Source organism: Pieris napi, chromosome 7 (genome assembly GCF_905475465.1).
Source record: "Pieris napi chromosome 7, ilPieNapi1.2, whole genome shotgun sequence".
NCBI lineage: Eukaryota > Metazoa > Arthropoda > Insecta > Lepidoptera > Pieridae > Pieris > Pieris napi.
The window spans coordinates 3,500,293-3,516,562 of record NC_062240.1 but is presented as its reverse complement, the minus strand read 5'-3'; the positions used below and the strand labels follow the sequence as shown (position 1 = coordinate 3,516,562).

Below are 16,270 nucleotides of genomic sequence, written 5' to 3'. Positions count from 1 at the left end.
TTAAAACTTTCATAAAATAAATGTTATGGTTACGCTATGAAGTTTTAAATCAAAACGATATAATCTCTTATAGACGTATAATGGGTGTAGTTTGAAATCACTAGTAGTAAAGAGGATCTGATGTAATCCTATAAAAGTTGTAACCGAATTATGCTGTATCGCACTATTCACGTCACGCGCTGTCCATCCGACACTTGAGAATTTCACAAAGCCCTCGCTTGGACATTGTTTAAGAGTTACCAAAGTGATATTAGTTTTCGACATTCTCGTTAATGATTCGGGTACACTGTATTGCAGAAATTGTAAAGAACTTACCATTGTAACTGTATTTTATAAGTGTACTAGCTGACCCGGCAAACGTTGTTTTGCCATGTACCTATATTATTTCTAGGAAACATTTTTTAGTTCAATAAAAAAAACTATCTACTAAAATAAGGGGTTAATCGTAGAGGAGTGAAAATTTAGGGTTGTATATATTTTTAATGGCATATTATAAAAAAAAAATTCGCTCAAAAAATAAAAATCTAATGTTAGGAGACAACCCTTATCACTTAGGGGTATGAAAAATAGATAGTAGCCGATTCTCAAACCTACTGAATATGCATATAAAATTTGATAAAAATCGGTCGAGCCGTTTCGGAGGAGTATGGTAACTAACATTGTGGCACGAGAATTTTATATATAAGAATAATTCTCGTTCTTTGATATTTATAAAGAACAAAAGCATGTCCACCTTGCAACAATTTTGATGTAAAATTAATTATAACAATTGCTCAAAGTAATTAACAATGCTTATTACGGTCAAACAAAGCTATGTTGTTTGTGGCAAGGAGTTTTCATATTGTATTCATTATTTTACATCACATAGTCTTTGGTATATTACAATTGTCTGTTGTGATTGTGTTGTCATAATCTGTGGCCGCGGCCATTTTATGACTTTGCGCTTTTGATATTATTTATTAGATTAAACCCCTTTTTTTATCCATTGATGAAATGAACCTGTATCAAAACTCGTATAATTCTATTGAAACGTGAACATTTTCATTACTATATGTTACTCTGCAATCGCTTTATAAGCTACTAGCTGGCCTGGCGAACATCGTACCGCCTAACAGTCGATTCTTTATATGTTTAAAATACATATTCCGCTATTCGGAACACCTGTCTAGCTAGTAAGATAAAAAAAAGGAAATTGATAAGGCAACAAATACATTATGTCAAAAAATAAAAATTTACCTTCCCGGAACCCCTCCACTAACACTTGAACTTTATGCTGTGGTATTAAAGTTCAAATTGACTTTTAAGTATTATTACGAATATTTTGTATGGGAATATAGAAAAGTGTTGTTTTTAGACTTTTTCACTCAATTTTTTTTTAATTTTTCTCCGTAGGAACCATCCTCGTACTTCAAGATATATTATTAAAAAAAATCAGACAAATCGGTCAAGCCGTTTTCATGTTATGTCGTGACAACGGAAAACGGGTTTCATTTTTATATATATATAGATTTACATAAAAAAGTATTCAAAATGTCTATACATTTTTGCTGTACAAAAAATACCCATATTGAACGAAAATATTGCACAACAAAGACCAAACCAAACAGGAAAAGAACTGCGGAAACTCAATTGATCCTCATAAGAGAAATAAAAGATCAATCAGTCAGACCCTTGATGAATCAATCAATCTGAACCACAGAGGTTGTAATAAAAAAACTGACTTCCGCGAATCGTTTGATGACATATTGTCTATTACAAATTGTAAATTGCTTGCAATTGTCTCAGGAATTCAATTATACTAACAAGCAGTCAAGCCAAACAGTTTTGTTTAGAACTGTTTCCGTCTCAGACCAATAATAATTGGAATTCTCTTGTACAATCCTTACGCATTATAAATCGAAACTCACGACCGTCCGCTTCTGTATGAACACGATGAATTCAAATACTACCGATTGGATTTTGGTACTGTTTTCACAAATAGGTGACGTTCCTGAGAAAGGTTTATAATTATTATGGTTCTCTATAAATTGTCTATTAGGATTATTGTAGAGGTCACAAAAAATCTTTCCAAAATGCACTAAATTTACTTTCATTCATCTCCAGAATACTACACGGCGAATACAAAATCAAATACTAATTATAGAATTTCACTTTACCGGCCACAAATAGAGTAACCATTGGTTTCGTTTCCGCCTACGTCCGTTCTTGTCCCAGTAGTGGAGAACAAATTACAAATTTAATTATAATTTGCACTACGACCGGCGAATAGAATGAAAACCAAACGAAACTCCATACTCATGTACTTTTAAGTTACATAATAATAACATTTGCATCAGTATTCAGTAACTATATATTAGTTGGGACAGAAAAAGATATTCATGATAAGTTTTCTAAAAACGGAAACACTTGATAACCGGCTAGTAATTTGAGAACCTTTTTACGACTAACATTCTCGAATGGAGACCTTACTCTGTACAAAACTTATCAAACCATAACGATAAATTGTACGAAAAAGTATTCTGCCGACAACGCGCTAGAAGCTCGTGAACGAATCGATGTGACGATAAAGTTGCTATTGATCTAAGTTTACAAGTTGCGATTCAATTACATTTATAGATTGCGTCAGATTTAATACGAAACTTAGATATTGCAACTCGAGAATTTACCATTAAGCATCTTGACATTTTTAATTATATTTAATACAAATATACAAGCATGATCATATTAAATTTTTAAGTAGATTTTACATTAGTTCTAGCGACAATAGGATGAACAATGAACATAGTCTAAACATGTGCAACGTATGACTTTCTTATGTCATTTATATTTTTGAGATTTTAATTTGGATCTTATTGGATCATCCAAATTAAAATCTCAAAAAGAAAAACAATCCGCGAAAATAGAGGACACCGTGAGCCATTTTTGCCAAAACCCTCCATCTTTTAGTCGATACCAACTCCGGGGAAAGAAATACAGATAATGCAACTTTCTCTACAGCTGTGATACTTTTTGACATTTAACACCTTTTGTCTTCAGTCACCGTACCACGCACGCTGTAAAGCACGCGAAACGTCGGATAAATTTAAAATTATGTTAAATAATTGTAAATTTATAACAATACATAACTTTAATCCGTTAAAAACAGTTTTTTCTTTAAATGTGTAAAGGTTATGTCAATCAAAGACAATATTAGATTTTATAATTCATATATGTATATAGTTTTAGATTACAAGAAAGTGTATGTTGTAATTTCATTTCAATGAAAATCAGTACAAATATGATAAATCATTAATTATATCCCCTATGATTTTCATAACAATTTAATGAGTAATTTGTAATAATTTTCAATAAACTTAGTACAATGTACCGACCGTAATCAATTCCTTCGAACTTAAACAACTCCGCAACTAAAAAGCTGTCATCTGAACATTTGCAGACGTTCCTTAAATAACTATTCAACTATGTGCTCTCATTTCTCGCTCGAATGCCATGTCTGGGGTTGATAGTTGTAGATTTACCAATTGTCCGCAAATTCTTTAGTTGACAACCCCAAACAATATTAAATTGAGTCAGAACTTTTCTCATCTCATGTTGTTCTTAGAACGTTAGAGGATTCCTTTGATTCTTAGTTTTTTTCATATCAAAGACACTTTGAGTTTGTTATGATTATTTCGTCGCAATATTTTTTTACCAAATATTTCTAACAAAGAACGAGTACTCATACAAAATGCTAGGCAGTTATATGATTTTGGGAACAAAACTGGTAAGTTCAGATTTCATAAATAAATCTCTCATGAGAATTATTATTGATATTTTAAGAGTTTTGTCAAAGAGATTTTGGAGCTCCATTTATGCGAATGTTACTTCAATATGTAGTAAAACTCAAAACTCACTTATTAACGAAATCAGTTAGAATGACGTAAAATGGACATTTTTAACATTCTGTTATGTAAAACTGAATCAAACTTACCTGCACTTTTGTAAAAAATATTGTACCTATTACTATTTCGTTACATTAGCGAATAAATTTCACGCGAAGTTACCAGTTTATGTTTTAATATTTGCAGAGCAACTAATATTTTTATTTTATATAGCTTATTTTCTAATAATTTATAAAACGATGTACATAACTAACCTTAAAATTAAATTTTCTAATGTAATTCTTTGATAAATAAAGTACCTTTGAACCGAACTTAAATCTAGTTAGTTACTAGAGACTACTCTCGAATCATTTTTTTTTTCAAAAATATTCTTGATTGAATTTCTACGTAAAGAAACAAATTAATTTCCGTAGATGACTACTGAAGTAGTAAGACTATTATTAAATAACTCTTGCCAACCTTTATATTAAATAAAGGTTCGCAATCCAAATCGTGACCAAAGACCACATCGTAAATTAACTCATTTCAAAGTAGCTAAAATTTACTGATGGAATTTTTAATTAAATAATCGTGTTCTGGCTCGTTGTAGCGTTATAAATAAATTCCATTTCTAATTATACAACGAATTTGTAGTGGCTTAAGATTAAATTTGTTACTTTGTTAGTTTGTGTTTTAATATCTCTAGGGTTTTCAAAGGTTAATTTTCTTTAATAATTTATAGAAAAGTTTCCTTTTAATATTTTAAATCAGTGGTTTTTGTTACACTTTACTTTTGGTTAAACGTACTTTTTGTTTTCTGGGACTCTTTATAAATACGTAATATATACATTTTTATAAAAAATGAAAATGAAGTGAGTATAGAAGTGAAGTATTCTTAATCATTATTTTTTTTTAATATTTTTATATAAATTATATTTTATGTAAATTATATTTACGATATTATTTTTTTGTTGACCACGTTGAAAAATTGTTTCAAATCCAATTTCAATATCAAATATTCCTAAGTAAATCGTAAGTCTGTTACATCAGCGCTACTTAAAAGAACTACATCGAAATTGGACAACGTCGTTAGATGACGTCATAATTGTTAGAATTGGTACTTTATTAGTGCCGATTCCGGGCTTATATCGGAAATTTCATTAATAACAGAATAGCCCTGCAGTTGTAGTTATTAGATCAGTACGCTTGGTCATTTTATTTCTAAGCATTTATGTGCCCTTACAATAATGCTCGTCAATGATTGTTCAAATAGTCGATTAATATGTCAATTACTTTTAAAGATACAGGTGACATGATGGGAAATCCTGAATCAGGTTTTGAATGGCAAATGTCCAGAGCCCTTCATGGAAAACCGGCAACTGCTGTCAACATCATCAACGCTGTGCTTATGAGGGAAAGTGCTGTCAATCAGCTAACCAAGTAAGTTATGTAAACTTATTAATTCCATACGCCAGTCAGCGGCGTGATGCTCACGAACACTTAGGTTTAAAGACTTTATTTCTCAGAAAATACAAAAATGTCTCTTACATGCGAATAATACTTAAGATTAGGTTTAAGAATAACTTTATTTCTCATAAGAATTGCATACGTAATTCACTTACTGAGAAACAATATGTAAAACTAAGATTAATAATTAGAGCGCGCAGATGTACGTATATAAAATAACAAAACAGCAACAAAAATGTGGGTAGACATAATAAGCTCGATCAGTCAACCAAGCAGATAGATGTTCGAATTAGATTTTTTACTAGATGTGGCATTGATGGCATAACCAACCTATAGGTAAATTTACTTTTGCGGTTTGCCTGTTGCAGTATCTATAATCTGCAACTACAATCAAATAATGATTCCAAATTAAGAATATCAGCCACCTTCGGGCCTGTCAGTAATTGGTTCGAGCGAGGGCCAGTAACTTGTTGGAATAACCTCTACCATTCTCGACAATTTATTTTAATTCAAACTGTCCAGAATGATATTTTGTTTTAAATACCCGCAACCTCCCAATAGAGTACAGAAATGTCCATTTCATTGATAATAATTCATATATTCAACCGGAAATACGTTTTGTTCCACCGAGCCTCACTGTGTAATCAAAGTTATACAGCATTAAATGCTATGTAAGCGAAAAAGAAAATAAACCTTTTTTTCACTGAAAGTACAGCTTCTACGTGTAGTAATAATTCAATTTAAAAACGAAGCCCAATTTTCAGATATGACCTCATGCTGGGAGTGACGAAGGCTGAGGCTTATTTTGCATTCAGCGGAGATGATATCCTATTCGGAATAGAGGCGGATAGGAGATCAAAAATTCTTAAAGCGTTTGTTAGAAATACCTACACTTATCACTTGTCCGAGATACTGGCTACAATCATCAATGAATATACGGATTGGGAAAAACCAGTTCAGCATCCAGTTAATATTAGGTAAGTTATTATAACTTATTTTGTAATATTTCTATAGTTAGCTTAAATACTAAATTTCCAATAGAAAATTCAATTCTAAATATATATTAATTTTAATTAGATTTAAATATGTTTTCTCTATTAGAGTAGGGTGACGTGTTAACTAATCGAATTTAAACGCTTTAAAAATAATTGCAATGTGCAATGTTGAAATTTAAAACAATAATAGTATTTAATTATGTAGTCCATTATTCATAAAAACATCACATGAATGAGTTTTCTCTGTATTGAGAGACATACCTGGTTTTGTGTTAATTAATAATTTACATGAATTAAGTTACTCATTTTCGAAGCAAGTATATATATTAGTTAATGTGTCTACTGTAATTTATATAACCCAAGAGCAAAAGTAAGTTAGCCAACAGTACTGAATAAAACATTTGTCAACAGAGACGAAACACTAGAAGCATTAAGTGATGCCCAAGTAGTCGCTCCAATTGTACTAACAGCGGACACTCATTCTGCGCTGAGAAGGAACTCCTACCTCTATGTCTTCGACTATCAAACGAAGAATGGAGATTATCCACAGGTGAATAGTCTTATATATTAAAACAAAAATAAAATAGAGTTCTAAATTAAATTGTCTACAGAATTGATGTGTTGTGACAAATACTAATGAAGGATTTTAGAAATTACAAAGGCGTGTCAAGAGATTGTTGGATGATCCGCCATTTTAATATCAAAGAACACACGCGTGAAGGATAACACATCTAAGATAGAGTACATTACCCACAATACACACAGCCAGAGATGGGGGGGATAAGGGAGACATTCTTAAGTCTAAATTTATTGGCCTTTTAAAGCGGATTAATTTCAAGACGTAATTTAACGTAATTCAAAAATACAATATGACCTCTGTTGGCTTATTGGCTAAAGCGTACGAATCTCATCCCTGCCCTGCGATTCTGTAACTCACTTCACGAACTCACACAGCGGTTTTCGCATCGGCGGTCGCTCTCAAATCAGTCGTGAAGCAGACATTTTATGATTTGGCATTCTGATAAACAATAAACTACAAGCTCCCACCTTTTCAGAATGCCAAATCATAAAATGACTGCTTCACGACTGATTTGAGAGCGACCGCCGATGCGAAAACCGCTGTGTGAGTTCGTGAAGTGAGTTACAGAATCGCAGGGCTGAGGTCGTAGGTTCGATTTCCATGTGCGCATTTAACATTCGCTCGAACGGTGATGGAAAATATCGTGACGAAACCGACCTTAGACCCAAAAAGTCGACGGCGTGTGTCAGGCACAGTAGCTGATCACCTTGCCTATTAGATTGATATTGATCATGAAACAGATACAGAAATCTAAGCCCAGACCAAAAAAGGTTTTAGCGCCACTGGTTTATTTTTGATAAAACATTGATCTAGTAACAGATTTTTTCACTTTGCCACGAGATGGCGTAACCATAACCATTAATATTAATTACTTAACCTATTTATTGCCATGATATAACCAACGGAGCCACGGAGTTCGTAAACGTACTCATACAACTTCTCTTACAGAGTACATAGAAATATATACACGTGTTCACCGCAACTTTAATTATACTAAATTTAATACTTGAAAAATATTTTCCGAAATACTCGTGTTTTACTGTTTAATTAATTCTCTTTTTCGAAGTAGAACTCCACTCTGACATAAAAATAGAACCTACAAAAGCAATTATGCTATTCATAAAACATCAGCTGACACCGTTTCTTTATTCCATTCATGTTACTGGAGTTTGAATTTCAAATTTTATACATGTTATGTAGAACTTGATCTTTCCTTAGAGAGTGTATTTAATTCTTTAAACATGCATACGACCAGCCCAGACATACTAGACCCTAATTACATATATTTGTATACATAGAATATCTTTATTCATAACAGCAGTCGGAATTAATAAAAGACTTAGAAGGCTCTTTGATATGGAAAACGCCTACGCCTCGTAGTTATTACGATTTGAACGTGGTATATAGAGACCAGACGATATTTAGATTGTACATTTACGCAAGTATAATATATACACATAATCTCCTCTATTATCTTTCTTCAAATTGTATCTATAGCAAATACCAAAGAAGATTTTAAAGATGTATGTCCCGAATGAGTAGTGTAAGTCTAGTGGCTGGACGTACGCCTATGAACCACGAGGTCACGAGATCGAACACATACCGAAGACATTGTACAGTACCACAATCAACGGCGTCTGCCAGCAGCCTGATCACCTACATGCCTGTAAATAACAAAAATCAGGGAGGTAGCAGTGCCATTTAGGAAATTATTTAATTTTAGACGTAACTAACAATGGAGTAAATCAAATTACAGAAGTTACTCAAGAATATTTCAGAACTTTTAGTTTAAAAATTAAACAATTAGCAGCTATTTTCCTTTCAGTGATGCAATTAAACCTATTAGGGCCCCTGATAGAAGTTAGCGACTGTTTAAATTCAGTTTTTTGACCTAAGGTAGGGGTATACTTTAGTAACGTTTAAAATGAGCATTTAGCGGTACCTATTGTTTCGCCTATGCTTCTATCCTTTACAAAATGCGCACAGTTTAAGGAATAATAACCAACATAATTCCTTAATGCTAGTTTTAATTCGAGTTTAATCTTCTCCTTGGGACTCAAGAGAAAGAATTTATAACAATGCTGGCGTACTATCGGCCTTATTCCAACACAAATGACTAGAACTGCACATTAATTGTAGAGCTAATTACTTTTTTAATACACTTTCCTGTTTTAACTACTTCCCGTAGTTTGATTCAAAACATTGGGCAAAGGTTTATGACAAATGTATAACTTATAAATGATAAATTTAATACGTAAATTACATTTTTAAGTATGGATCAAAATGTATGTTATTATTTCAGATGTTCTCACATAAAATAAAAAATTATAGCAACTTCCGTTTACCGATACCGACAAAGGCCTCCCCAGTACCTTCCATTCTGCCCTTTCTCTTCCCCCTCTTGATTAAACCAACCTCCCATCTCTTCTACTATATGACCTTTTCCATTCCACTTCTATAGTAATTATTAAATTACCTCGAAACCCCCCCCCCTAATTACCCATAACACAAACTCGGCTACAAAAGTTAAACGATTAAAAACTTCCTTGCCGCTCTATAGTTTTATTCCACGTACATCTCCGTTTTAAATTTCTCTTAATTGGAACCGGAAGTTGGGAAGAACAACAAAGTTATAGAGCTACTGATGCCCACCAATTTGACTGCTGAGTTCAAGCGTCTTCATTTCATAGCAAGTAATTAAACTTTGCCGGTTAAACGAGACCTATTCTATGTTGGATATCGTTCAAAATCGAAGACCAAGAGAAGTTGGTTATTATTAATATAAGTGAAGTTAGGTCGTTTGATGGTGGAGTCAATGAAGTGCGCTAAATTACCTCATTGTTAGTCAGACGGAAACTAAAGATTCCGTAGCCGTTACCGGTACATTACATTAAGTTTGTTTGGATTAAATCTAATATATAAAATTCTCGTGTCACAGTTTTCGTTGCCATACTCCTCCGAAACGGCTTGACCGATTTTGATGAAATTTTTTGTGCTTATACGGCATCTATGAGAATCGCCCAACATCTATTTTTCATCCCCCTAAATGTTAGGGGTAGTCCACCCCTAATTTTTTATTTTTATTTTTTAGACAAAATTTTCAATTTCTATTTTTTTATGATACAGCATTAAAAAATACATACAACCCCTAATTTTCACCCCTCTACGATCAACCCCTATTTTTATTATAAATGATATACATGGCAAAACGACGTTTGCCGGATCAGCTAGTATTCTATATGTCCTTATATTATCCCTTCTATATGGACTTATAGTGGTATATGATGTTTAAAACATTGTCTGGTTTTTGACTTCATTACGTTATTTTTGAGACATTGGAGGAATAGAAACAATCACAACTTTTAAGAAAAGCTAAGCATCAATAAATAATGTAACAAAAAATAATTTTATTTTCTTCTGTAAAAATTTTAGATACATTAAAGAAGAAACATTGAAAAGATTTTTCATACATCAAAAGATATGGTGGATATTTTGAAAAATCGATTTTCACTTAGCGACTACCTCAGGGCGTCGTTCCAACTTCCAATTGGCAAAGATGCATTCTACATTACTGCTTCTTGGCGTAAATCCATTCCACAAGAATCTGTTCACTGAAATATTGACGATTTTATTTGCTTTCTACGTTTGCTGCCTTGAAGCAATTTTTAATATATTTTTCCATTTACCTGCTACGAGTTAAACATTTAGCCCACTAAGAAAGTACTCTATATATGTGTCGCAAATTTACCTGTCAGTATCATAGCATCTTGTGCTTAGTAAAATATTAACATAAATAAAACATAAAATAAATAAATAAATCAGTGGCGCTACAACAAGTCCAATGGTGCACTGCCGGGGATCGAACCTACGACCTCAGGGATGAGAGTCGCACGCTGAAGCCACTAGGCCAACACTGCTCACTGAATACTGACATGAAATAAAACATAAATAGTGATTAATTATTTGTAACAAATGTTTTGTATATTTTTTAATTTGGTCGATAAATCTCGGGTCGGTCAAGACGGGTTAATCTTTCATATTTTTTTAATGAAAGATAAACCCGACTGGCATTCGTGGATTTGCTAGACTACATTTTTGCACGTCCTGTAAACTGTGATCCATAAGTTATATGTATAAATAAATCCAATAAAACCTTTATAAGCAAAAAAACTAGCACATAAATTATATTTTACCTCAATGATATTATTACGCACATATCACATTTCCATACAAAGACAGTTAAATGAATACAAGAGTCGATTGAAATATTTTGAGCGAAATTATTCTCGAGTACCTTAGCATTTGCTGTTGGGAGAATGAAAAGAAAACGTCACATTTTAATATAACATTGAGATGTCTGTTACATTTCGTCGTTTCTTTGTTAGGTGTTGTATTAGGTATAGAAATTGTTTTTATTGGAGCGAACCGGGGAACGGAAATGATAAAATGTTCTCCTTTGTACAATCTCAAGTTTCTTGACGTAAATTGTAGAATATTTTATTAGAATAACTTCACTAACTGATTGTGATATAAAATCAATTTGTAAAGACGAAGAACATCTTATTTTAACTTGAATTTAATAAACCAGTTCGCAATTTGATGGATTTTTTGGTAGTTATCGTCTATCTAAGACTCTTCAGTCCAAGAGCATGTTTCAGCTTCAGCTGCGTATCCCATGCTACAGGTACGACAATTGACCATGTGAACGGTACATCATTAAATTTAATAGACAGTTCTAGAAATTATGTTTTAAAATTGGCCCTATATAATACTAATATTTCCTTATTGTAGTAACTATCTTATTAATATACTAATACTAATTCAAAAATAAAAATAAATCAGTGGCGCTACAACCTCTTTAGGTCTTTCTCCTCTTTTCCTCAGATCAGAATCTTTTTCATGATCATTTTTAAATCTAATACGCAAGTAGGTGATCAGCCTCCAGTGCCAGACACACGCCGTCGACTTTTTGTGTCTAAGACATGTCGGTTTCCTCACGATGTTTTCCTTCACCGTTCGAGCAAATGTTAAATGTGCACATAGAAAGAAAGTTCATTGGTCCAACACTGCTCTGTCAGTCTCAATTCAAAAATAAAATTTATATTTACTGGAACGTAATGAATAATCTGTTATATGTGTTCATTTATTAATAAACATCTCATACTTGAAGTAATCTTGCAGTCCGTTAAAACGTTTCCATAATAATAAATGTTTAAATTAAAACGAATCGTTACTGAAATTCTCACCTTGTTGGATTACAGGTAAATTAGGTTTGTCCGAGCTAAACGCCTCGGTAATTTCGTTAGAGGGGATCCGCCGGAGATAATGATTTTACTTAATGTACTACTTTTGAGTTTTTATTAATTTCTACCTTGAGAGTTATCAGTTCTTATTTCAGCTAAGCGAAATTTTATAACTAGATGAATATCGCTGTATAATTGTTCTATACGTTGAGGTCGGTAAATAGATAGTTTGGTAAATCATTACTGCCGTTATTATTTACCATATAATGCAATATTTATAAAATAATGTGATATCAACATAAATCTGGAATCCCTATATTCCTATTATATATTTGTGTCGCAAATAAACTAATACATTATTTCGAGAAAATACCAGTTATTCCAGTTGAAGCCATGTTATTCTTAATAAAGTATGTTTGATTAACATGATTTACTATTTCATCGTCGCAATCACGTCAATACAGCAGACTACCTCAGTAGCTGCCAAGAGGCGACGAAAATCAAAAGGAAAAGTTTGACTCTTAGCGAGTGCGGGTCACAAATAATCTCTTGTTAAAAAAAATAGGTTATGAATGTTCATTTTATTAATTCCCAACAGCGGCAGGGCTGCATTCATGGAGAAGACCTGCCATATATCTTCGGAGCGCCATTAGTTGGTGGGTTAGCCCACTTCCCCACTAACTATACAAAAGCCGAAGTGGCTTTATCGGAATCTGTGATGTTGTATTGGGGAAACTTTGCTAAGACTGGGTGAGTTATGATCGTTATCAAAGGCTCTTTAGTATGCAATTTATTATTAAAGCAATTCGACAATACAATATATATTTATTTACATATTTAATATAAATATAATATTATTTAAATTAATAATTATATGTAAATATGATTTTAACTGCTAACATTTGTGTTTATTTTGTCTTATGGATAAATATAAGAAATAATTTTATTTATTAACTCCTTAATTAGGAATCCAAATGAAGCCCAAGACAGCGACCCTATCCGAGCTGGAAGACAAGACAGGGTGAGGATGAAGAACTTTGAGTGGACAGCTTACGAAGAAGTTCACAAAAGATACTTGAATATTGACCTCAAGTTGAAATTAAAAAATCATTACAGAGCTCACAGGTACTCCTTTCTTGCTCGTGATTTATGACGAAGAGCTTTAATGTGTATTAAAAAATTTTCATCCAAAAAACATTAATTAAATAAATATTACTTATATATATACTAGCTGCTCCCGCGAACTTCGTTTCTTCTTAATGTGATTTTACTTAGCCTACCTTTTTAGTACATACCAACATGGAACATATTGCAATACTACCACAGAGACTGGTCGGTTTTCTAAAATGAAAACTTTTTAGGTTTTCCTCTGATTTTTCCTCTATATAAACCTCAGAGTTCAAGACATAAGATTTTTATTAACAAATAAAAAATAAGGGTTGATCGTAGAGGGGTAAAAATTAGGGGTTGTTTGTATTTTTGTAGCATACAAAATAAAAACAAAAAAAATGTCTTAAATAGATAATAGATATATTATTTATATATATATATATTATACAATCAATTACGTAAATGTTTTTACTATAAAATCTTAGTCAATCAGGAGTCATTTATAATTTATATGATAAACATATTTAAATGTATTAATTTGTTTACAGATTATCCTTTTGGCTGAATTTGATCCCAGACCTACATCGCCCAGGAGGCGAGGACGTACCACAATCTCACCACCAAATCGAACCCGAAGATTCCTCTTTACAACCGACTTTGAAAACTTTTACCCCACCATTTAAGAAAGCCACAGAGATCGTATTACCAGACTCGGCTACTAAAATCCCCTTCTTAACAATGTTGAATGTGACAGTACCCATGAATTTTAATACAATCGGAATAACTCAGAGTACAATGTCAGACGTTCACAAAACTGATTCGCAGAGTACATCTACACCTGAAGATGGTTTTGCTGCATATTCCACCGCTCTTAGTGTCACTATAGCAATCGGGTGCTCGTTGCTTATTTTAAATGTTCTTATATTCGCTGGTGTCTACTACCAAAGAGACAAAACCAGAATGAACGGCCAAGGAGATCCAAATTCTCACCTGAAAAAACGCGTGGAAAACGGTCAAATGCCCAACAATATTTGCGGTGACTTAGAAAGCGCTCTATCTTTTCAAACTAGCCTTAAAAACGATCCTGCCACTATTTTAAGTCATCACCATGCACATTCTCATCACCAATTGCCACCACCTGAATTTGCTGACCTTCCCAGTAATAACGTTGCAGCGATGGCTACCTTGCCTCGGGCCCCTCCACCGCCCAAAATTGGCAAGAGTAACATAAACACTCTAGCAAGCGGGCAGTTGCAAGAGAACCAGCCGCTTCTCTCGCATCAAATGCAGATGATAAATACAAACACATTGACAAAGAAGAACACGCAACTGAACGCTAAGTCGAATGTGAGAATGGAGGAGTTGCGAGTGTGACGCCAGCGAGCCTGACTGCAGCGAACCGGCAGTTGCAGTGACGTGCACCACGATGAGATCGTGTGACTCCAGCCGGACCTTCTCAGGGGCGTAGATGATTACATTTAAAGCTCTTGGAAAGAAGGTGCCAGAACAATTTTAATATCGAAACACACATAGTGAAACAGAGATATAGTGTTTAAAACAAAGTTTAAAAGTGATGTGCTTAGTGATACCATATCTGTAGTGAACTGGGCAAACGGACAAAAACGATGTTGTAATCGATGTACACTTTTGTAATATAGCATATAATGTAAAATGTTGTAAATATAGATACGGCTAAGCCATATCTGAGCTATGTACTCCTATAAGAAAATCTGTTGTCGAAAAAACTAGTCAAGTTAGATTTTGATTTGCTCAAAGAGGAGTTCGTGTTTCACGAAAATATTCACATATTAGTAGGTAATGACATTCTTATAATAGTTCGTGACAGATAGCATAATAAATAGATCATAAGAATAAATACCATTTAATAACTGACTATATAAGATATAATAGAATGTTTTGATTTAATTAAAGAACTATCAATAAACTTTATTGTTTTTTTAATGAGAGGGGTATTATTTTGAGATCTTCAAATAAAATCGCAAAAAGTTCTTACTAATTATTTTAACATAGACGGACCAATAGTGTTTGTAAATATGTATATAGATTTAGAAACGGATAAACAGGTTGTATGATCATGTTACCGGTATTGACCTTGTATCGAATAAACCCTTACTGACTGAATATTACTTACATTAAAATGTTATTTGTACACATTTTCTTTCATTGTATCCAATCGTCAATTTAAGTGCAATAAAATGTATGAAACTTTTTGTTTATTACTAATTTTATTCTATAGTCCCATTTCTCATTTAAAATAATAACATATATTTTTTGTAGTAAATATCAACATTTACGCTTTAGATTCCTCATCGATTTAAAAGGTAAAATAAAAAAAAAACAACAAACTCTTTAACAAAACAGATAGTCTAAGATGTCCTCTTTATTACCTCAATGTCGCCAATATTACGATGGTGATCTGAGCAGTCTATAAGTCTCGCTGGGTGTCCGAGACTGTGTTGTCTGCAAATCCTAAATAATAAATTCACACATACATACGCACATTTACGCTCACTACTGGATTGGCCATTATAACGTATGTATATAATTGTCCCTTTTTAACCTTTTTATTACGTTAATCCTCAAATACTTTATTTTAATTAAAAATAGTTAACGCGCATGCAATGGTTGAATCGAGCTCTTCCAAATGTTAATAATATGATTGTGCACATGCAAAATGCAAGTAATTAAACAAGCCATCTTCTGAAGGTGTTCATAACCAACCAATACGTTCTTCCTTGCATCTATAACCATTTGTGTATCATTTTTGTCTAGCTTATAAGCCTTACAAAACATTAAAAAGAACCCACTGAGAACCAAAAAAAATACGTTCTTGACCTCACAGTTTCTATATTTGTAATACCAACCGATAAGGTAACAAAAGCCACCACAATTATCTTTAAGTAGACGATGTATTACCTTGATGATGTTATAGTTTAGATTGTATTACTCCACAAGGTAAGTAAATCTGTATTTAGCTCTGAAGAATAATTTAGT

At 32.8% G+C, this 16,270-nt stretch overlaps 1 protein-coding gene across 2 annotated transcripts in view; it reads left to right on the top strand.

Annotated features, from left to right (window-relative positions):
• The window catches only part of LOC125051376 (neuroligin-4, X-linked), an 85,084-nt gene extending 69,888 nt beyond the window's left edge, over positions 1 to 15,196 (top strand). For both annotated transcript variants that reach the window (XM_047651643.1, XM_047651641.1), the window contains exons 7-12: positions 5,162 to 5,300; positions 6,092 to 6,304; positions 6,734 to 6,872; positions 12,744 to 12,895; positions 13,112 to 13,270; positions 13,804 to 15,196. In XM_047651643.1, the coding sequence (XP_047507599.1) occupies positions 5,162 to 5,300; positions 6,092 to 6,304; positions 6,734 to 6,872; positions 12,744 to 12,895; positions 13,112 to 13,270; positions 13,804 to 14,629 (1,628 nt within the window). In that variant the 3' untranslated portion in view covers positions 14,630 to 15,196. The remainder of the gene's footprint in view (positions 1 to 5,161; positions 5,301 to 6,091; positions 6,305 to 6,733; positions 6,873 to 12,743; positions 12,896 to 13,111; positions 13,271 to 13,803) is intronic.
• Positions 15,197 to 16,270: the final 1,074 nt, after the last annotated feature.